This window comes from Sinohyriopsis cumingii, chromosome 7 (assembly GCF_028554795.1).
Source record: "Sinohyriopsis cumingii isolate HCF-2022 chromosome 7, ASM2855479v2, whole genome shotgun sequence".
Taxonomy (NCBI): Eukaryota; Metazoa; Mollusca; class Bivalvia; order Unionida; family Unionidae; genus Sinohyriopsis; species Sinohyriopsis cumingii.
In genome coordinates, this window is record NC_142967.1 from 121653624 (window position 1) to 121678694 (window position 25071).

Genomic DNA, 25071 nt, shown 5'->3' on the forward strand with positions numbered 1-25071 from the left:
ATGGATTTGTAACCAATCAGAATTGAGCATGTGACATGCAGGAAGTACATGACACTTTTTTAAGATTGGCCAGAGGAGTGACACTATTTGCAGTCTGTGGTTTGATTCTTTAATGGTTAGTGTGTAGATAGAATGTTATTAGAAAACATAAGACTTTGATTTCAGTTTTAAGTGTTATACTACAATATACAGAAGACACAAGATGCATTTAATGCACTTATTGTACTTGCTATTGCTATTTTTGAATACATTGATTTTTTTTTTTTTAAACCATACTAGAAGCCCCCTATGACTACATTGGCCCCCCCCCTTTTTCAGATTCACTGGGGGCAAGTACCCACATTTATCAAATCTTAGATGCAATCCTGGAGTATACCAAAAATTGGCCCTGTAGTCAGCCATGAAACATCGATGGACATTATGCTTTTTGCACATTAGTGTGCAGCGAATTTTAGAATTGGGAATGTACACAGGGGCTTGTATCGTTGCCTACAATTTACCTGTCATACATGTATTATATAATAATATATATGTGGGCATGTGGCAGAATGATGTGAAAAAGAACACTGCTAGCAAAAAGCATATAGATATTGGGAAAATTAAGAGCACCCCCATCAGATTTCAGCTCTGGAGTACTTGAAGCCACTTACTCAAGTCCTGCAAGCTACCAATGCTAAAGCACTGTTTGTGAGTTTTCCTGTTGAATATAACCTGTCTTTCTCAGTTGGAAATCAGCAATAGTGACAGTGAAAGAGTATTTCCTATTGTTCGGGGAAAAAAGGCCAAACTTAAGTGCCTCCTTAGGTGTGTAAAAGTTGCACCAATTTAATCTCCAAGATTAAACAGTAGGCAAGAAGCCTGAACTGTTTTGAAAACAAATTTACCATGGCCCAATTGAGGAAGTCTGCCACAGCATCATATCATGACAAATAGCGAGAAGTTTGTGTATATCAATAAATTTGGCTGCAAAAAATTTGTATCTGTAATCAGAGTAAATAAAGTATGTTTTATTTTTATTTTGGGGTTTCCATATATTGCAGAATTGACCATCAAAGTTGATGGAGCTAGTGTCATGGTATAATTTTTCACTAATTGTGTTTAAAATTGACTAATTTTTATCCCCCTTTTCACTAATTGCTAGTCCGGAGGGTTGGCAGCTCTGTATCTACAAAGCAAATGCTGTCCAAGGTAATTACATTTGTTAGTGGTACTTGTCTAGGTTCAGGAATGTAGAGTAGGCACAGTATGTTCTCTCTCCCTACCCCCTATGTCATAAGAGTCAACTAATGATCTTGGGAGACATGGTAACCCTGGATGCGGGTTATAGTCATACATTTGGGTCATTAGGACTCAGCTAATATGGTACATTCTCAGACAAGGCACTATACCCCATTAGTTTTATTACTAAATAACCTATATGTGTTACTGTGCCATAAACATAAAGACAAACCAAACCAAAGAAGTAGCATCGTGATCAGTCACAGTGAGCACAGTCCTGTTTACAAGACGTCATGTACTCCGAGTTGTGTTAATCTGGTATATTTGTATATTTATGCAACTATTGATTGCTTAGCGAGACCATTTTGTTGAATAATATGGTGAAATCTTGTTTAGCTGAGCTTTGCTGTTAAATCATTTTGTTAAAATTATATTTTCTTTGAGAGAAAAATACTGAGAAATCGGTCATTGAGTTCATGCATTCAAGAAAATAGATGAAAGGTCAGGAAAATAAATGAAAACACCAAATCATCAAGTGATCAATATTTCCTGCAGTGAAAGTTTAAAATTCTCATGTTTAAATTTGATCAGCAGATTTCACTTCCCTCTGATTTTTTTGGTATCAAGTTTTGTTATAATGATCCATTTTCATTAATCTCTACTTGTTTTGCCTACAGATGGAGCTGCAGCCAGAGCAGGGGTGCAGAAGGGTGACCGTATTATCAAGGTTAGTATTGTATAGTAAACAAACCTCTGTCTCCATGTGGCATCAAAAAGATCTTTAATTACACAAGTATCCATTTCATATATCATTTTGTATATGGGTTCAAAAATGTGTTTAAATCAGCTTTTTGTAGCAGCAGGCAGATTTTATGTTGTACTGTTGAATGATTTTTGTTAGCTTTCCTGGCCATGAGACTCCGTGAGTTTATGGTATGACACTGCATCCAGTGCATGGCTTGTGCCTCTTACTACTGTGAAGGCAGTATTTCTGATTCATTTATAAAAAAATCAAACTTGGAATATGGGTTAGAGTGGTCAGTGGTCAGAGTGTCTGCTTCAGATGCAGGAGGTTACAGGTTTGAACTCCAGCCTAGTCATACCAAAGATTTGTAAAAATGGTACTAACAGCTGTTTCACTTGGCACTCAGTATTAAGAGGTTAGTGTTAGGACTGGTTGGCCTAGTGTCAGGATAATGTGACTGGGTGGGACATCATGCTACATGTCTGTGGCATGATGCCTCAGTGCTAGACATCACTATAAATTGTCACACTGCAGACATCATAGTGATACGACTAAAATGTTGTTAAAGCAACATTAAAAATGCAAGTCACACACACACACACACACACACACACAGATACACACACACTTAATCATTTGTGCATCAACATTGCACATAAATGACAAAATTAACCATTCCTTGACAGTTGTAAGAAATTTCCCAAACCCTTGCTAAAAAAACACACACACACCCCCAAAAAACTCCCAACTTATACCCTTCTGCACATGCGTGAGCAAAATAGCCAATGAAAAACTATGTTTCTAACATAGCTAGGCATCTGGCCAAATGGAAATTTCTCAGACGGAGATTTTCTTTCCTACTCATATTTCAGGTGAAAATGACAAAAATCTCCAGGGGTTAAGGAGTTTAACAATAGTGCTTGCCATTTGTAATTTAATTCTCCGTATCTCAGAGGACTGTGTTTCCCATGTAACAATAGGATAACTTTATGCTGTTCAAGAGAAGCTCAACATGTCATGTACAAGTTTGTTCAGATTGATATGAATAAGGTAAAAGCTTAAAATTATTGGAAGAGGAGTCGATCAGTCTTTTCAAAATATCTGTGTTTTAAATGTGCAATACTTTCGAATGTTTTTTTATTGTTCAAGTATATTAACCAAAAAAAAAAGATCAGTGATTCTTCAAATGGTGTCTAATTGTAAATCACTCTTGATAGCTCCATCTTTCCATGGGTTGTCTTTATTCATTGACAATTCAAATTCAGTCTGTAATGTTGATCAGCCCTTCCACAGTGGAGTTTCCAATGGCATGCCTGCCTTACCACTGTAGTGATTTGTAGGTAATTATCCCTCCACTGCAGATCTTTATCACAGCAAATGTTAAGGGGAGTAATTCCCCTAACTTCAATGCATGGGGAATTAAAAAATTGTGTGAGCTGTACTGTTAATCTTGTTATTCCAGGTTTTTGGTAATTTTAATCATAAAGGTAACATGTTTGTTTTGTTTTGAGTAACTGATTGTAATATTAAGCTCTATCATTCATAGACTAGAAGAACTTAATGGAATGGAATGGACTGTTACCCGACATCTGACATCTGTCCGTCTATTACAGCAAGTTTGTTATTGATGTACCTCTCAAACTACCTGGAGGATTGCCATGAAAAATTACACCTTATTCATCCCATGGTCTAGTTGATTTTAGATGAAAAATTACACCTTATTCATCCCATGGTCTAGTTGATTTTAGATGAAAATGATGCTGCTTGCATATCCAATATGGGCACCACAAGGACCATCTTGGAAATCTTATCACTACCTTGGAAAGGATGTTCATATCGACATGGGGTTTGTACTGAAAGACTCCTTATGACATCTTGATGTATCTAATGTAAATGGTTCTGATCTGTGGTTCAATATGGCCACCTTACATGGCATCTTAAAAATCTTGTTATTGCTATTCCTGAATGGAAAATCATATCTTGAACATTTTATCGATACTCCTTTCCAAATGGATGGCTATATCAGCATGGGGTTTTCACACTTATAATGATATATAGTTTGTTCTGTATGAAAATGGTGCCAGTTGTATGGCAACTGTTTTTTGATAAATTTGGCAGTACCCAGTTGTACTCCTTAGTACTCCTTTACGTATTCATTACAATCTAGCAGTACCCAGTTGTACTCCTTTACACGTACAGGTACAATCTGGTAGGGGGCCCCAAGTGACCGAGTGGTCTAAAGCGCTCTCCATCACGGATTACTGCCATCTCACCTCTGTCTGCGTGGGTTTGAGTCTCGGGGTTGGCCAATGTGGATATGTGAGAAAGCTTGCCGGTAGCTTCTCGTGGGTTGGTGGTTCTTTCTGGGGTTCTTCCTCCACCATTAATACTGGCCGCCATATATAGCCTATCTTGTGCTGAAAAATGGCATTAAACCCTTTAACAACAACATAACAACAATCTGGCAGTACCCAGTTGTACTGCTTTACATATACAGGCACAATCTGGCAGTACCCAGTTGTACTCCTTTACATAGACGGGTACAATCTGGCAGTACCCAATTGTACTCCTTTACATATACAAGTACATTCTGTCAGTACCCAGGTGTACTCCTTTACATATACATTTACAATCTGGCATTATCCAGTTGTACTCTTTTACATATTCATTTCAATCTGGTAGTACCCAGTTGTACTCCTTTACATATACAGATGGAATCTGGCAGTACCTGGTTGTACTCCTTTACATACACATGTATGATCTGGCAGTACCCAATTGTACACCTTTACATATACATTACAATTTGGCAGTACCCAATTGTACACCTTTACATATACATTACAATCTGGCAGTACCCAGTTGTACTCCTTTACATGTACGATCTGGCACTACCCAGTTGTACTCCTTTACATATACATGTACAATTTATTGGCCAGTATATGTCAGATCTATGTTACATGTTGTCTAAACTCTGGATAATCTCGTAATTAAAAGAACATATATTTCTGAAAGAATGAGGAATAATCTTTATCAATACAGAATAAAAAGAAACGAAGCTTGTCCTTCACTTTTTTAAAACAATGTATGAATCTTAATTCACATGGGCAGGTTAAGGTCATTGAGTGAGGATGAATTGAAGACTGCATTTATTTATTATTTCTGTTAAGGTTCTAAATGAAGTTTTGCATTTTAACCAGGTTGGAAAAGAAACATTGCACTGTGTTTGTCAAGCCAAAACAAATGTGTAGTACCTAAGGGTTGACATAATCATATTTGTTCAGTTAAACATTGGGTCTCACTGCCATCTCACCTCTGTCTACATAGGTTTGAGTCTCGGGCTCGGTTAATGCCGGTATATGAGAAAGCTGGCCAGTGGTGTCCTGTGGGTCAGGGATTCTTACTTGGGTTTTCTCCAGTTCTTCCTCCACCAGTTATAATAGCCGCCATGTAGATCTTACCTTCCACAAAAAATGTCATTAAACCCCAACACTACAGCAGCAATATTGGGTCTCTTTCCTTTTGCCAATGCATGTGGAGCAGTCATGCATATCAGAAGAAACAAATACCTGTCAACACAGTGTAGTCAGAGTGGTAGATCAGAGTAAAGAACATGTATCTGAAGCTGTTGATCAGCGACATCAGTGGCTCAACTGATTTTAGTCGAAAGCTGTAGCGCACGATCTGATGTCATCATTGTAAACATAAGAAGCTAACGCCTTGCTATGTCCTATTGTCCTCAGCCCAAGTTTACCGTTCAAAGTATTTCAGCACACCAGCTGATTTGCCAATAGTCACCTGAGTCATAGTTTCATCTAGTGCATGCTTTTTCTTATCAGATCTGCTTATTAAAGAGGGCTTGCCTCTGTTAATTCCCTTTTGAATCAATTTGTGCACCTCACGTGAATGTTGTCATTAGGTTACCAACAGAATTTGTTGAATGTATGACATCACTACCTTTGGATCACTCCCTAATAAGAACAGAGTTACGTGCAACTTTATTTACTGAATTAAGGGGTGGCACCTCTTAATTCTAAACTGAATATTTGAATGTCGTTTAAACCTGACATCTTGACAGCTTTTTTAACAAATAATTTCCTTTCTTCCAGACTTAGATTGGATGAATGGTGAAATTTATGATAAACAGCATCTTTGGGGCTTTAGGATTTAAAAAAACCCAGTTTGTGAAAGTGATACATTTTCATAAAGTTTTTAAAAAACAAGTATTACCATCATTAAAGTATACAAATGGATGAAATATAAATATATTCTACATAGTAGTCTTTATTTCCCAACATGAATTAATGTCAGAAATAAATCAATTCATTGAGCTCCCTATAGCAACAAAAGGTTTCTTCAGCATTTCAGCTCTTGTCAAGGCTGTGATCCACATTCAGGTCATCTTTGAAAATCTCTAGGGCTTGTTCACCAAGTGTTAATCCGGAGAAGTACACATCTCAGTGAGGCATTTTGGTGAGGATGTTTGCTCTCTAGGGCTTGTTCAATTAGTGTTAAGCTTGAGAGGCTTTTAGGTTAGGATGTTAGTTTTCTAGAGCTTGTTCATTGAGGCATTTTGGTGAGGATGTTTGTGAATCAGTGTCTTTTTTTACTCTGCTGACCTTTGTACACTTAACTCTATATGGTATTTAGGTATTTATTGTCAAATCCAACAGTATATGTCTTCATTAACTTAAATAAATTCTGCTTCCTGCACCAACTTGACAAGCGAATAATCCTATCATGCTCCCTTTTAAACTCTAAAAAGTGATGAGAACATTCTAGCCATAGCTTCATAAATGGCATACATGGTTGCAGTTCTTATTTCGTTCCATGATTCCTCTCTGTTATCCAATGTCTTCTTGATGTTATAATTCATCCAGAAGTCTCAAATTGATGGCTTATCTTTCCTGTCTTTTTCTGAGATGAACTGCCTCATAATACATCTTGTGTAATACATTTGAATGTTGAGATTACACTTTGGTCTGTTGACCGAATTAATGGAATGGTGTTTAGAGGCAACATGAAAGTTATCAACAAAGCTACATGAAGGTTATCATCAAAGGGATCAAAGTGGACAGGATGACCATGAACATTCTTGATAATCAGTAAGTACTTCTTTGTCCAGGTTGATTTTGGCACAATATCCAGTGATGAAATTAATAAAGAAAATGTGATGTAGTCCTGGAAAAGACGGGCTGACACCCAGGCTTTGCTGTTCTAATGCTAAACCATGGGAAGATCGTCCTTGCTATATCAAAACACAAAAACACATGGGTTCTCAGAGTGATAAACTTGCATCGGGGGGCCCTGAGTGGCTGAGTGGTCTAAAGCACTATCCGTTACGGATCACTGCCATCTCATCTCTTTGTGCGTGGGTTCAAGTCTAGGATTCGGCCAATGTGGGTATGTGAGAAAGCTTGCCAGTAGCGTCTCGTAGGTCGGTGGTTCTTCCCGGGGTTTTCCCCGGGTTCTTCCTCCACCATTAATACTGGCTGCCATGCATAGCCTATTGTGTGCTGAAAGATGGCGTTAAACCCCACAAAAACAACCACAACAAACTTGCATCGACTTAGGCTAGCATAAGCCAATTTTTTATGGTTTGAAGTCTAGTACTGACTGTTCTTTTTTAGATATGTAGGTACATGATGGCATCTTCTTCCAGAAGAGTCAATTTCATCCAAATTAGAAACCTGTTTTGCCATATTCATTTCCCTTATCATCTCCTTTATTTCATCAGGGAAACCTTCAGCCATGACATCAGTACTTGCTACCTCTTCCTTCAAGTGTAAGTTGTGCAGGTTATTGTGCTTCTTAAAACACTCAAACCAGTCATGGCTGACATTAAAACGTCTCTTGACGTATTGAAGATCCTTCGCCCCCCTTCATGATCAAACTCGGTGTAAATTGCTGTGTTTGTTAATCAGTCCATAAACTGAGTAGATTTTCCATCTTCTCATACCTCCCACTTTAGTTAGTTAACTTTCAGTGCAGTGTCATTATCACTGCACTTACCTTTATTTGTTGGTACTGTTGAATGGTAAACATTTGGAAGATGGAGGCAGCATGCTGTGTCTGGTAAGCATTTACGTTTCTTGTTTCTTCATAATGTCTAGCTTTGTATCAAGATTTACAGCCTGTCTATTTATTGCCTGTAGTGATAGCAGGTGCTTTGAACTCATAAAGAGTGTAAGTTGTAGATAAAAACTCACAAAATGTCTAATCCTTTGAGTACAGTACACAACAATACAGTACATGTACAAACATGGTGACCAGATGCACTGAGAATGTCGGGCTTGTCTAGCAGTTTATGCCTATCCAGTGTGCCATGCTTTCATTGTATTGAAAATTCATTGTGCGTAATGAAAAAGGGGTAATAATTTTCAGATGCATTGATGTGAAAATTCAGTAGATGAATAAAATGACTTGTCAGTGTATGATACAGATTCCTTTCTATTGTTACAAGATATCAGGGTGTTTATCATGGTTTTATTCCTGAATTGGTGTCCGAATTAAAATATTATTCAGAAGTTTAAAGTGTTCCATTTACCTGCTGTACATTTATCACTAGTGTAGGGGAAGTGTTTACCAATCCTAAAGGGAGGCAGTTTTCTTGAGAAATTACAAAAAGACAACATTCACAACAACAACTGCTACTACTGCTACTGCAAATATAATAGAATGAAATCATATATACATAGACATAATAAATCGAAAATTTTATAATTTGCTCCAGCTACTGGTAGGCACATTATACAGAAATACTGAGACAACAAAGTGGAAGGTTTGAGAATTTTGTTGTAATGTATTTGTCAAATCAAACAGGTTCCACTTTTCATTAATTGAATTGGATTATAATTAAATGCACATATATTTGCACTTTCTCTAATTTCCTTTGGGATTCAGTTCCAAATTATTGACTCTGAAAATTGAAAACATTTTTTTTTAGAATTCTTTATTTGGTTTTGAAATGGAATGATGGTTAGCTGAAGTTTGTATTAAATTTGGAATGTTGCCTTGTCTTCAGCATAGTTCCTTTATTCATTTATAAAATGGTAAAACATCTCTACATTTTTCATCACAACATTTGTGTTAAATGTTTTGCAGATTTTCCAAAAGTATTTAATTAGGGAAGCAGAGGGTTGTTTGGACATTATGAATTTTAAGAATTTTCCCCAAAGTACATAATTTTCAAGGAAATGCAATTGTAAGATTCTAAGTTTCTTCAAAACTGGAAATATATTGTCAAGCATTTGCACACCATTTCTCAAGTTATTGTGATACAAAAAGCTGCCTTGAACATCTTCAAATCATTCTGCATAAAGTGTGGAATGAAGTCATTCTGGTAATTGAATTCTTATTTCTTTAAACACATCATGCAGCTTAGTTTTGATTACAAATTACCCTGGCAACAAGCCTTCTGGTTAATGTTTAAGAAATCAATTATGGAATTTGCATCCAAAGATTCAAAGTCTGGTGCAAAAACAATAATGCAGAAAGTTTCTTGTCTGTCTCTCACTTACTTATACATGTGGTTTCTCCCTGATGAGAAGAGGTTCTTTGATGAAAATTCTTAAAGTTTGGCAAGAAAAAGTGAAAAGGAATTGAAAGATTTTCTGAAACTTGTCAACAATTGCCTTGTAGTTTGTATGTTCTTTTTTTTTACAAAATCAGCCTGAAGAAGAAACCTGATGACTCTTAATTTAAGTATCTTGACTCTCATAATACAGTCCAGTACTCCAGCTAGACAGAAACAGAGGTGTACTCCTCCCCTGCTGTTAGTGCCCATCCATCTCCTCCCCATTGCCTTTTTAGAACCTTTCCGGTTTCCTCTCTCAGAATCTGTAAAACACCTTCAGGCTATCATTTTCTATTTATTTCACTTATTTTTTCTTTTATGGCTATGCAATGTATGATAAATATATAAATGTGCTTTTCTCAAAAATGTATTTCCTCCTTCAGCATAAGTGCTCAGCTCCTTTTGCCATCTTGTTTGCAATAAAATCTAACACTACAATCCATCCTCCCATAACTGGTTTCCTCCAGATTGACAAATACAGGTTTTTGATTGGTTAGAATATTTGGAGTTAAATGAAGCTTTCTGGTTTGATAGTATAGGGATATGTTTTTCATACTCTTCATTACTTTCCTCGAGTGGATATCTATTTTACCTCCCATTAGCAGCTATCTCCCTTGCCTCCCACTAGTAGTCATCTCCCTTATCTCCCTTGAGCAGCCATCTCCCTCTTTAACAGAATAGCCCTTACCTAATTTTAGCAGAATCTCCCTAATATTCTTATTGCAGAACCTCCCTTACTTCCCTTTTGTTAGTTATCTCTCAGATGCAGGAGGTCTCAGGTTGTATCCCCAATTAAGTCATTACAAACACATAAATATGGTACTAGCATCTGCCTCGTTTGACACTCAGCATTAAGAGGTTAGTTTTAGGACTGGTTAGCCTCGTGTCAGGATAATGTGACTGGGTAGGACTTGTTGCTACATTTCTGTTGTAGACTTTACTATAAATTGTCACATTGCAAACATTAGAGCGATATAACTCAGATTGTTAAAGCTGTGTTAAAAATCAAAATTACAAACACGCCTCCTTTTAGCAGAATCTTCCTTGAACATGTTATTTATATCTCTATTTCTTGCAACTGTGGTACATGATTTTATCTAATTTTTGTAATTTTTATTCATGGTTGTGTGTTTTACAGATTATTTTTAGTTAGATCTTTTGCCTACATGACTAGGGTCTCCTTTAGAAATATTATGAGCATATAATTACTTAGGATCAATACTTAGATATGTTTTGACAATTACTAATAATAATCTTAATAATAAGACTAATGATGACTTTGGGTTTAATTTCTCATGAGGTTTTGATGGTTCTAGAAGAATGATGTAACTTCCTATTAGGTGACACAAATAGACAATTTCAAAATAAACTGAGTAGTAAGATCTGTCTTGTGGGTATTTGTGAAATATAGTCATAAGTGAAGGTGTAAGGTGAGAGCTGAGCAGTCAGATTTCATTTCTATCTTGGAGTCATTCTGATTTCTTGTGTTCCTATTGTAAGTCTGTTGTACCTAGATATTATTCAAGAGGAAACAACACATTTATTTTGACTGTTCAATGGAAATAGAAAGTGCTCATTTTTTGGACTATAACATTCTGGCATTATTGTGAATTACTCAAATGAAATATGAACGATGCCATTTTGATGTCAAGTTTCTTAACACACCAGTACATTGCCTGATTTGAAATTTATACAGAATATTTCATTCATTTGGAATTTCATAGAACTTTATCCAGATTATTTTGGATTCATTTCATAGTACTTTAAGTTCCTCTCACATTTTCAGTTATAACATTCATAATTAAGTTATTCGGAAAGTTGTAACAAACTTGTTTGCTTATTTTTTTTCGTCTGTTACATAGTTTGTGGCCATAGAGTTGTAACACAAGATAAATTCTTCGTCCTAAGTTTAAGATTTTTACCTGAAATAATTCAAATTTTGTATCATTGCAGGTGAATGGCACACTGGTCACCAACTCGAATCACATAGAGGTGGTCAAGATGATCAAATGTAAGTTGTATATTAGTTTGATTGACAGTTTTTATGTCAAGGGGCGGTCTTCAAGATATTTAACACTGTATAATGCAAACTGTGTAGAATGCAGTCTGCTGTCAGATAGTGCATCAGCACCTGGGTGTTGATGCAGTAGGCTTTTAAGTATTGGTACAGTTCCTTGATCATACTTGCCATATACATGCAAAAGGGTCTGCATTAAGGGAGTCTGTGCTCAGAAAAAAAAAATTCTATGACACAGGCCCTGGGCAGGTGACTTAATTAAACTTACATGCCCAGACTGAAATTCCACAAGCCTGGACTCCAATTTCCACATGCCCAAAATTTCCCCTTTTTTAATATTTTCACACAACATTGGCTGCAATAGCTACAATTCAGATATAAATTCAAGAGGGTTCAGAGGAATTTGAAGCTATTGAAAGTGTCATCAGTGTTCAGAAGCATTCTGGTGTGCTTCAGAAAGTAAAACTCAGTCCACCTAGACTTGTGAAAATTTATTTTTGTTGGGCTTTGCAGATAGTTATTTGCTTTCTAAAAATGAATTATGCTTGAACACCATTCTGACAAATGATCATGCTTCTCATTCTATATATGCATTGAAATCTGACTTAAAAGAAATGTTGCCGATGTTCACAAAGTTGTCAAAAATACATGGTTTAAATATTCTTATTCATGGCAATAATATGTAATAACTTATGTTCTAGTACATGGATCGAACATCTCTTTGTTTTACCTATAATTAATTGTTCCACTTCTTGATGCTGCCTATGCAAATTAGCACATTGGGCTCACCCTCTGCAGCCTTCAAACAGATTAGCACATTGGGCTCACCCTCTGCAGCCTTCAAACAGATTAGCACATTGGGCTCACCCTCTGCAGCCTTCAAACAGATTCACTAGACACTGTCAACCAAATAAAGTAATATGTGAAATGGTGGTTTATACATGACCTGTTTCCCTTTAATTGCTGCTGTTTAAACTGCCCAAGGGATAGTTTTACATCAGCTCCAATCATGACAGATTACCATTTATACACTTTACATGTAACAGGCATATTCTCAAAGTGTGTGGTTTGTTAAAAATATTTTTTTTAAGACTAGTGAAAATTGTGTTTTCTTGAACATGACTGTCATGGGGTTTTGGGAGTACAAAATCGTACTTTTATCATGATATACCATGCTTTAATCTCATTAAAATGAGATCTCAATTTCACGTAGGACAATGGTGATCTGATTTAGATTATGCTGTGTTATGGCAGATACGTCAACATCTTGAAAATACATTTACACTTTTCATAAGTGCGATCAAAGTTTCCTCAGGCAAATTAAAATTTTTTTCAACAAGCCTGATGGGCATCTCGCTTAGAATACAGAATGGGAGTGATCGAAAATTAGATGGGCCCCAGGCATATGGCTATCAGAATTTTGTAGCACTGGGAGTACCTTATAATAGCATTGACTGTGATCAGCTGGCAAGTAAGGTTTCTTATGTTGGGTGTGTATTATACATACACTAGCAAATATGAGGCCCTTTTTGGTACCAGAATGCCGATTTTGGCATTGATGTACAAACGTTTGATCACAATGCTAAATTAGATAAAATACTCAAAACTTCTGAGAAAGGGCCATGTAGGTATAAATTAGGATACAGCTTTGTTGTACAATAAAACTGGTTTGCTGTGGTCTGCTTTCTGCAGTTCATTGAGCACTGTTTATTTTAGGCTGTGGATCCCATCTACCCTTATTTTCTTATCCTTGCTATCAGACAGAGCATATTATGACGTTTTCTGTCTGTACATTCATGTTACAACCCTGCTACAGTATTGTGAATAATATACCTGGCAGGTGTTCATTAAGTTTTCAAGCCCCAGTCAGCTTAAGCCGACACTCTAAACTCCTATAATAACTCTAGTTTCAATGGATATATATTTTATAAACAAATAAATGTCAAGAGTCTATTTAGTAAAGATATTAAACACCAGTTCTCAACCTCTACTCAAGAATATTTCATAGTAGTTGACCTAGTTGATCTATTTAACACTTTAACTCATCTTGTGAAAGTCAACGATTTTTATGTGAGAATGACAATCGCTTTTGGGTCATTTCTGTACTCATGTGCTTCTAGTTCCCATTTATAGCCTTTCTTCCCACTTCTTTCCTGTTTCCACTTCTGTCCTTCCCATCCACTTCTGTCTCTTCTTTCTCTGTGTATCTTCGGGCTGCTTTTGTGCTGGCATCTTGAAATCTTCCTGTAGAAAAAAAAAACAAGGAGCATAATCTCTGGCCCTTCCCCCATCTCTACTGTCATCAGATTAATGGGCGACCAACCTTACAAGGACCAGTATCCAATTATAAATCTCATATAAGTTAAAAAAGTTTTACACCACTACATAAGAATAACTACTTCAACTAATATGGTAACACGCGATCTAAATGTTGATATTTTTCTGTACAGTAATATATGACCTAATTAATGAAGTAATTTTACTATTTTTGTCACAAAAATTAATGAAGACATATACTTAACTGTGTCATAATCTAGGTTCATAAAATCTATGCTCATTACACTGGTCTACAGCCAAAATGTTTCCAAAATAAATGTAGTCAAACTTTACTATTTTTGGGTCACTGAGAATGAAAATGAAGCTCAAAATAGTTAATTGTCTCTAGTTTTAAAGATATGATACTGGGTTAGTATATATGACCCTTGACTTGGGAACGGCAGAGGATAAGTGAGTTACAAAGGGATGGGATCTCAATTTAAACCAAAAATGACTGACTCAAATACATCTTTGACTTGATCTATGAATAAATATATGACTGGGTTTGGACAATACTTGCTTTTTAGGCAAAACAATGAATGATGCAGTCTGAAGTTGGTATTGTGTCATAGATGATATGAATTACATCATGTTATTCCTAGAAGTCATAAATGGTGCAGTCATAACTGAGTTTTTGTCACTCTGCTGAACAGATTGTCCCAAATCAGCTCTAGAAATCATTTAGTGTCATGCTCTCTTATTTGTCAGTGTTTGATTTTGGAAAATGACACATTTCTGTTTGGTCAGAGTGAGCAGAGATGCCTTGTACTTGTGTGAACAAAGCAGATAACTTCTGCTGTACTTGTGGTGAAGTGACTTTTGCATTACAAAGCACAGTATAACCACTATGGTTAAGAAACTTTATTATGGCTGCAAAATTGGAGATCATGGACAAGAGGTGGGTCCCAAACATATGCTGCAACACTTGTGTAACAAATCTTCGCCAGTGGTTGAACAGGAAAAGGAAATCTGTGTCTTTCACAGTGCCAATGATTTGGAGAGAGCCAACAGATCATATCAGCAATTGTTACTTTTGCATGGTGCTCCATTTTGGAAAGGTGTGTCAAAGAAGAAAATGTGGACTGTGCATTATCCAAATATTCCATCAGCTATATGCCCAGTACATCACAGAGAAGGACTGTCGGTTCGTAATGCACTAGAATCATTCTCACTTGATTCAGACAAGGAAGAGGATGAATCTTCTAGTCCTGAACCATCAGTATCACATAACCCAAATTTTCTCCCATCCTTCTCCTCTGAACCACACCCCATAACACAAGGTGAACCGAATGACCTTGTCAGGGATTTGGAACTATCCATAAGTAAGGCAGAACTGTTGGGCTCCATACTGCAGCAGTGGAATCTCCTGGCAGGTGATGTTAGGGTTTTCATGTTCCATGATTGTCAAAAGGATTTTGTTCCATTCTTCTTGATGGAAGGTGATATTGTAGCCTGCAACAACATCGATGGTGGGATGGCAGCCCTCACCATAGCTCATGATCCAGATGAGTAGAGACTGTTTATTGATTCATTGAAGACGAGTCTTAAGTCTGGTTTGCTGCTTAATGGCAATGTTTTGCCATCAATTCCATTTGCAGTCCATATGAAGGAAATCTATGAAAACATAAAACAACTTTTGAGGTGCATCAACTATGACCAACATCAGTGGCAGCTTTGTGGAGATTTGAAGGTTCTTGCTTTATTGCTAGGTCTGCAGACTGGATACACAAAGTACTGCTGTTTTCTCTGTGAATGGGATAGTTGTGCGAGAGATTCCCACTACATCAAGAGAGATTGGCCACTCTGACAGTCATTGGAGCCTGGGAGTAAAAGTGCTTAGCATTCACCACATGTTGAATCAAGGAAGATTTTGTTAACACACATAAAGCTGCTTCTGATGAAGAACTTTGTCAGGGCAATGGACAAAACACAAGCAACTTTCAAGTACCTCTATGGAAAATTCTCAAGGTTATTTGAAGCTAAGATAAAGGAAAATTGTCTTAGTTGGTACTCAGATTCGTGAACTTCAGAATGATGCATTTGACTGTGCACTGCGTTGCAAGAAAAAGATGGCATGGAAAGCCTTCCAGTTAGTGGCAAAATAAAATTCTTGGAAACAACACGGCAGAAAACTACACGGTGTTGGTGGAAAACCTCCTCAAGGCATACAAAACCCATGGTTGCAACATGTCACTAAAGATACATTTTTGGCACTCTCATCTAGATTTTTTCCACTGAAGTGCGTAGCAGTGAGCAACGAGCATGGCAAGTTATTTCACCAGGACACTGCAAAATGGAGAAATGCTATCAGGGCAAATGGAGCCCATCAATGCTTGCAGACTATTGCTGGACAGTAACATGAGATATTTAGTGAATACAAAGAGACAAGTCAAGAAGTGCAGATTAGACACTAAATAAGGACTAAACTATGTACTTATATATATATATATATATATATATATATATATATATATATATATATATATATATATATATATATATATATATATATATACAGTACATAATAGGTTTTTGGTTTTGTTTTGGAATAATTTTTTTATATATAACCCTTTTGCTGTTTGTTAAAGCATTACATAAACAGGACAGGTCAAATATTATCATGTAAAGCGCATGACAAGACCAAGGTTTGCTATTTATGATTAAAACTCTACTATTTACACAATATACATACACGTCAAATCTAAAAACTTAAACATCTTGCAAACAATAGCCATTCATTTGTTTTAATTGTCATATTTGAATTCTGCACATCAAAGTCCATAATAAATAGCACATTTTATCCCTGAATCAGACTTCAAAAAATTGTACACCTGTTACATTCTAATAAATGGAAATGCACATCATAATTTGCAAAGATAACTACAGATATCTGCATGCAACATAAATTACTTAACTCAGTTAGCCTTAAAATTCTGCCAGGATATCATTTACCTTTCAAAGCTCTCAGATTCCAAAGTCCAAGAAGTTTAACAAGTCAGTCTAATCCCAAGGATTACTCTGAGTGACTTTTCCTTTGCATCCACTTTCACCCACCCTGGTTCTTTGCTCCCCTCCCCAAGCCCTCTTCATTGTTAGCTCTCAGGTCTACTTTAATAGATTGGTTTTCATGCATCCTTAGAATTTACCGTTGGTGTTTCAAGTTCCAAACAATAGATGTATAAGAATCCTACAACACCTCAGGCATTAACTAAGCTAAAATCAAAGGATTCCTTCTCTTGATGTATTTTTGGCGGTCCAAGATTGCATAATAGGGGCACCTAATCTAATAGGTTATAATCATTACGAAAGTTATGTACACTAAATTCACCCATGAACAAGAGTTTATTACAGTCTTGTGTAGTCCATTGATTACAGTTGCCAAACTTTATATGGCTAACTTGCACTTTCAGTAGGAAAGAACCATATCAGTTTTGGGGTCAAAAGCTCATGGATCTTGGCCACTACAACTGAAAGAATAAAAATGATTTTCACATAATAACCTGATTTCTCCACCATCTAAAGTGGATGTGGATGGCTTGCACAGAATAATTCTGTCCGTTTTGCTGTAAAATGCTCAACGGTTAAAGTCATTTTGACAGATATAAGAAAAATCTCAGCATTGTAATCAAGTTTTCCATCATCTACATTTTCCAAACTTTGTTGTTGGCTTGCGCATGAATAAGGAAAAATAACACACAGTAACAACAAGAGTTACATATTATATCACACCTTGATGGCTTCATAGACCATAATAGTTTCTGGCATGCCCCATCAGCTGTTGTTTTTTTCCATCTGTTAGCAAGTTTGTTATCACTACTACTAAACTATGTGGAGTCTTGCCATGAAACTTTACGTGCATATTTATTGCAAGGTTTGGTTGGTCTTTTATGAAATTGGTTCTGCTCTGACATCAAGTAAAATCTTGAAAATCATTTTATTACTGCTACTCCTGAATGATGTTAGTTTTTTACCAAAAGACTTTTTTTTTTGTCTATTTGTTTTTGACAAAAATGGGACATCTCTGGTGGCCTAAGTGGTTTGAGCATTGGCATTGGATGTGGGAGGTCATGTTTTCAAAACCCCAGCTGAGTCATACCAAAGACTTATAAAAATGTTACTAGCAGCTGCCTTGTTTGGCACTCAGCATTAAGAGGTTAGTGTTAGGACTGGTTGGCCTGGTGTCAGGATAATGTGACTGGGTGGGACATTATGCTACATGTCTGCGGCATTATGCCACAGTGCTAGATATTGCTAAGAACTGCCACACTGCAGACATCATAGTGAAATTTTTTTAAAGCTTAAGGTGTCTCGATGTTACTAGACTAATATTGTACAGATTGCACATCCAGGTATGGTCAACATGGCATTCATTTTGAAAATATTGTTATTGCTACTCCTCAATGGAAAGTCATATTGACATGTGGTTTTCACCATTATACTGATTATGATATCTAGTTGGTCCTGGGTACAAATGGTAACTGGTCTGACCTTAAAATATGGGGGCCACAAGGAACATATTGAAAATTTTGTCACTAATTCTCCTGAATAGATGGTCATATTAACATGGGATTTCAGAAAAAAATCTTCTAATGATGTCTGTTTTTTGGTAACAGAAAAATTCTGCCAATCTTGCATCAAAGTGGCTAATTTGAAAATCTTACTACACGAGATTTCCAGAGATGGTTTCAGCACTCTGCAGTTAAAGTTGTTGTTGTTGTAGGGTTTTAACGCCATTTTTCAGCACATGATATGCTATACATGGTGGCCAGAATTAATGGTGGAGGATGAACCCGGGAAATCCATGGAAAGAACCACCGACTGTCTAGAAGCTACTGACAAGCTTTCTCACATACCCACATTGGCTGAATCCGAGACTCGAACCCACACAGACAGAGGTGAGATGGCAGTGATCCATAACGGAGAGCGCTTTGGACCACTCGGCCACTCAGGCCCCCCCTGCAGTTAAAGAGAATTAATGATCTTTTTTTGAATTCTTGGACAGTCATTTCTATTGTGTAATATTTCATTTCATTTATTCAGTGCCATTACACAAAATGTTATTGAAATTTATATTTTATATTTTTAGCTTATAATAAAAATATACCCCAATATGCTTTTTTCATAAAAGACTTCCAAATTTAATTACTCAGAGTAAAGTACCCATGGCCTTCAGAAAATAAACCTGTCAATTTAATTTAAATTTTGGTATGAGCTGCATTACGCCATGGACCACCACGGTTAAAGCTATATCAGGAAGCTTGACATTTGGAGGATCATGAAAGACTTTGATTTTGAGCTCAAGTCTTTGTATATTAATTACAGCTTTATCTTTGAAAATAATTTGTATTAGACTATAGTAAAAATAAAAGATTTTATAATAGACTATAGTAAAATAGGTAAAATCTACAGGAGATAATGTTTGGGAGACCTTTACTAAGTCAAATGAACCATATCATACCTACTTGGGTCTCTTGTTCTTGCTTTTGACAACAGTATCCTTTGCCACTTTGTACTAGATAGTTAGGGCAGAATTGACCTTCACCCCTCTTTACTAAAGGTGTAACATTTACATCTAAAACACTGTTGTTTATGTTAGCCATGTAAATGTCTACAAAACCTGACTTCCATTTAAATGATAAATATAATGACATAACTTTATGTGTGTGTGTGTGTGCGTGTGTGTATATATATATATATATATATATATATATATATATATATATATATATATATATATATATATATATATATATGTAAATTTAGCATGGGAAATGATCAGTGTTTTGGAAGTATTTTAAAGTCTTGATGTTGTTAGCAAACAATGGCTAAATTTAACCTATGCCCAGCAGGGATTTGTTGCACTGAGAGCAGCTTTGGTATGATGACCAACAACAGGAAACATATACACAAGTCGCATTCAAGTGAGCATGTGGTCTCTGGAAGAAAGTATTTACCCAGAAGCCAATTAACACATTTAAGGTGTGAGTGGAATCAACGAGTATAATGATGGACTAGTCCTCTTGTTTGCATGTAATCTCCTACAACTCGTTATTGCTGAAGATAGTGATTCAAAATGTTGTTTTTTGTGTGCTGAATTAAACTGCTTGTACACTTGCCAATAAAAACAACAATTTCCAAACATGTATCTGTCTGCAGTGACCACATGGATCAGCTTCTGATATGGTCCCAACAGTTTGACAGAAGAGCCAACAATTGACTATATTGGTGGGAAAAAAGTTATGCACCCCATTATTTTTGTTTAGGCATTAATGGTATCTGACTTGCTTATATCCAAATTATTCATGGATATTGAAAGAGAAAATTAAGAGAGATTTTATAATTGTTTGCTTGTAAATTCTAAGTGACTGAATTTGCTTGTCTGCATTCTGTATTTGATGCAATATTGTGGTAGGCATCACTTTTTTTATAACAATGTAGTTAATGTATCTAATACACATTTAGTAACTTTTTATTTACATGTACAACTGATGTTTAAGAAATGTATGCACCAGGACAGAGTCAATTCAGCTTGATAAAGAAGTTTCAGTTTGGTTCTTGCTTTAATCCTGATAACATTCATGTCATTTATGGAATAATTAGAGCAGTGAGTCGGTCCATATTCTGTAATACACCTTGTCTTTCAGTAGTGTTTTGATACATAATGGTTGTGTTTCTGTCAAAATTCAAGTAGAAGCTTAGGTAAACAGGTCAATAGTCTTATTAAGTAATCTGAAAATACTTTATTTTGGACTTATTAAGATGGCTTGACTTTTCCTGTCAGTATCTTTAGTGAAAACAAGTCACATTTGTGGCAGATTGCCAGATCAGGCTTGTCACTGGATTAATCATTTAAATGGAATTGTGTTGTGTTCCATTTTCATTTAAATAGTTAGACTTCTACCAGCATGACCAAACCTATGCTCTTCTCTGCAGAACATTTTGTTCCCCGATTGAGTTGAGAAGTCATTTGTTATGTACTTGGCTTGTAATTCAAGCCCCCCCCCATGTGTATCCTATTTTTTAATTTTTTTTAAGCATTATAAATATTATGATGATTAATATATACAATATAGTAAGCACTTCAAGTACTGAGCAAAGCTAGCACAACTCAATTTCGGGAATTTAAATAAAGAAAAAGAAACTCCACTCACCCAACCCACCCAAAGAAAAGTGCAAGGGTAAGCTTTGAAAAACAGGACAGTTGGCTGACTGAAAATACACATTTTTGTTTTGGTTTTGTTTTATGGTTTTGTTCACTTAAAAGCCAAACTTGTCATCAGTTGGAAAATGAGCGAGATATTTGAGCCAACCATACCCAGACATTTTAGCATTGAGAAGATTTGAATTAGGAGATGCTTAGGGAAAGCTGAGTATAGTTATTACTGGTAAATCAGACTGTTCTAATTCACATCAGCAGTAAGCAGTTTCAACACCAGCTCTTCTTATGACTCTATGGTTTTAAACAAAGTAACAGAAAAGAGCAAAAACTGACTAGTTTAATAAAAATTCAACAAATAATTTATTTCCTAGCATACAAAGTAAAAATTTAAAAAGAACTTACAGTATTATGAATTAAATCCCAAATAGATGTTATAGGGACAGTGTATTTGATAATGTTTACAATATTCTAATTGTGTAAATAGCCACACTGAATAGAATCCACATTTCAGATATGTTCTGCTTCCAGAGTCTAAAACAATACAAGCAGAATCTTTACAGCACACTAACCCAAATGCCTGATGGACATCAATCATTTGGTTTCACAGGTCTACCTCTAGCCTGTATAGCAAGAGAAAACAACAGGCAAATGTATTTATGTATATTAAATTATTATTTACAGTTCTGATAATAAAGATTAGATATTGAAAATGCTGATAGTATTAGAGACAAGATAGAAGATTAAGTGCTCTAATTAGTAGCAGTAACTTGTATATAGCTTTTAAGGAAATATATATTTTTTGTTTGAACTCTGACAATCTTTGCCAGTCCTCTACACCTAACAAAGTACATCCATTTAACATTTTATATTTTGCTGCTGAGAGCGAAAGTGAGTGTGAGTCTGGTCAGGTATGTAGTTATCATTTAAGAGTTAACAAATGAACTTCCAGACAAATCATTGAGCTTTCAGAGGTTTAGTTTAACATAGAAAACACAGATTTGTGTATCAGAAACAATCAGACCAGTTCAAGGAATATGATACCATTATGTCTCCTGTGAAGTCCACTAGCTTGATATATATAGAGGATAGGCAATGGTTTTCAGGTGAGTTTACAAATTTGAATATGGTATAGTGAAAAGAAGCCACTAAATATGTAGCCTAAAAGTTTGTGTCTATTTGCTGCATCTGCTAATTCCACATCAAGCCTCCACAACCAACTACAATATTTTGATGGAGATAGCTACAAGTTAGTTCTGAAAGTTTTATCACAAGTCCAAAAGGATTGAGTATTCAAAAATGAATTCTAGTAGTGTTCTGAATGAATTTCAATCTTGATTGTGCTGATGTACCATTAGCATAGAATAATTTTGATGTGCTGACAGTCGTGATGTATTACAGTGATGAAATCGAAGACATCTCTAAATGAATTCAGAGTAATCCTAAAATAGTGATTTAGTCCAAAAGTATTATTGAGCACTTTGTAATTTCAGTGAATAATTTAAATAAATATCTCAAATTAAAACTGAATATAACTGTTAGACTGATTCCACTAGACAGATGTTAAAGTAGGAATAAAGAATTTCTGTTTACTTCTCCCATATAATGAAGTGCAAGTCACAATATGAGGACCAGAATGAGGGTCAAAAGTCCATTTCTAGAACATTCGAAGTTTTCAACAATAACAGGTCTATTACTAAAACTTAGTAAAGAATATGGCAAACAGCAGGTACACCAGGAATTTCAGAGGAGGAAACCAGTGTCCAGAACTCAGATTAAAGTAAACATTGTTACGTATATATGATTTAATTTATATTTGATTAGTTCAATTGTTTTTAAGTTTAAAAGTCTTTTTATTTTTAATTTCATTATATGTCAAAGTAATGTAATTTTGTTTACTAGGAATTTGATATTTTCCAGAAATTAATTTGACCTGACTCTTAGTTGTAAACACCGAACTTTGTATCTTATGCTGACCTAGTTCCTGGCCTTGATTGAGAATCAAGTAAACAACTTTTTTTTTTTAAAATTCATTTTTAATGTGTGAATGATAATTGTGAAATCAAGGTTGTACTGGACTATGTGCCATTAGACTTGTAGATACCTTCTAAACCATTCTGGGGGGCCCCGAGTGGCTGAGTGGTCTAAAGCGCTGCCATGTATAACCTATATTGTGCTGGAAAATGGCATTAAACCCTACTACTACAACAACAGCTAAACCATTCTAGAATGTGATCATGTTACCCTCAACCGGGAATCTGTTTTGCATCTCAAGTTACTGTATAACCTTCGTTTATAGAGAAATTAGGCAGTTGGGCTTTTACACTAGAAAGTGTGTGTTTGTGACCAGTTTGGAGTTAGTTTTACTTTTTATTCAAATTATTTGGATTCTAAAAGATTCATTCTTTTCCTGGAAATATTTGAGCACTCATACAGAATTCTTGGACAAAGACATTTAAAGTTTATTTGGAAATTCAAACACCAGAATATTATTGTCTTTGGAATAGCAAGGAACTGTAGATACTACAGCACTATACTGACTACAGTATATGTCATCGCCTGTCAGTTTTGATTTTTCATGGGGACTCGAACTTGAATTCATTAGAACATTTCATTACTAGGACTTCTAAAATTTAATTCGTGGATTATTTTTGGATTTGATTCTTAAAAGTTCTTATTTTTTCAGTTTTTACAGTTTTTTTCAGGGAAATAAATTATTTGTTAAATTTGTCAAAGCTTGTTGTTTTCACTCTTTCTTTTGTTATTGTTTATTAGAGCCTAAACTAGTAACATAAGAACATGTTCATCTTTAAATAATAATAATAATTTTAATATATAATCTACAATCATTGACAAAAATTAGCTATGTAGTATGTCATTTAAAAAAGACATTAGTTAGGTAGGCCCTAACTCAAGCTTTCAGTTATGGACAAAGGTCAGTTAAATAGACATAACACTATATAGCATATTGAACTGTTAAATCTCTCAGCAGATTAGCAGAGGGCATAAGGTTGTTTGGGACCAGAAATTCATTAGTGTATAGTCTAGTAATTAGAGTGTTGAATTTGCTAGAGTGGTCAACGTAGCATCACATCTTTTCTTGATCATATCAGTGTAATCAGACATTTAGACCTTCAAAAACAACATTTATGCACTAGACAAATGGAGTACATATGATTCAAAGCCTAGAAGATTTGGTGTACCCACGAATAAGTTTCAGTTTAGGTTACAGGTTGCTCTTGATTTTGATCAGTTTAATTATGGAACAACATAACCAGGTTGGTTTGATCTATTTATTGGTCACACAAGATCAGCTAGGTAGACTGACTGGTGAGTTATTGTTTATTGCTCACGCAAAACCAAAAAACAAACTAACAGATAAAATAACCATTAGTGACTGGTATATTGCAGATCTATAGTCTTTTGTGTGGAAGTGGTCAATTTAGTGTTTGAAAAATTGATAACCAGGCAATCTATGACTGACTGGAACTCTGCAATTAATTAGCCCTGAAATGAACCTGGTCCATCTGTCTGTTGCTAGATCACCAGATAGACAAGTGTCTGTTCCTTGTCAGTCATCCAGTGAGTCTTATAGTGGGAGTTGGAAATATCTTTGTATTGAAGGTGTACTTTAGCTGTGAAATTTGCACTTTTACTAAGAAATGTGTTATGACTATAGCTCTGTTAAAAAGGTCTGTTAAAAGAGTTATGCAACATTGCATTTGAACTGGTGCACTTCTAAAATTAAAATTTAAATTGGATGAACTTTCTATACTCATTATTTCATTTATCTGCTTGCATGAAACAAACAAAATCATTATAGCTTCGACCTCCAAATTAACTTATTCAACTATACCAGAGCTGTTTACTGCCATGATTTCAGCAATTTCTGCATAAACTTTTACATGCGGTCTTTTTTTGCACAGTGATGCAGAATAACAGAGATTCATTTAGTAGGTGGGCACCTGGGTGGCATAGGAGGCCCTCACCTGCACTGATCACTGAAATCTCACTTGTCTACAGGAGATTGACCTCTGTAGGAATGT

The 25071-nt window shown here is 35.6% G+C and overlaps 1 protein-coding gene across 1 annotated transcript in view; it reads left to right on the plus strand.

Moving 5' to 3' along the window:
* Nucleotides 1-25071, plus strand: part of LOC149796047 (rho guanine nucleotide exchange factor 12-like) — a 344172-nt gene that overhangs the window by 36557 nt on the left and 282544 nt on the right. The window contains exons 4-5 of the mRNA XM_089965965.1: nt 1896-1945; nt 11490-11547. Of these exons, the coding sequence (XP_089822091.1) occupies nt 1896-1945; nt 11490-11547 (108 nt within the window). The remainder of the gene's footprint in view (nt 1-1895; nt 1946-11489; nt 11548-25071) is intronic.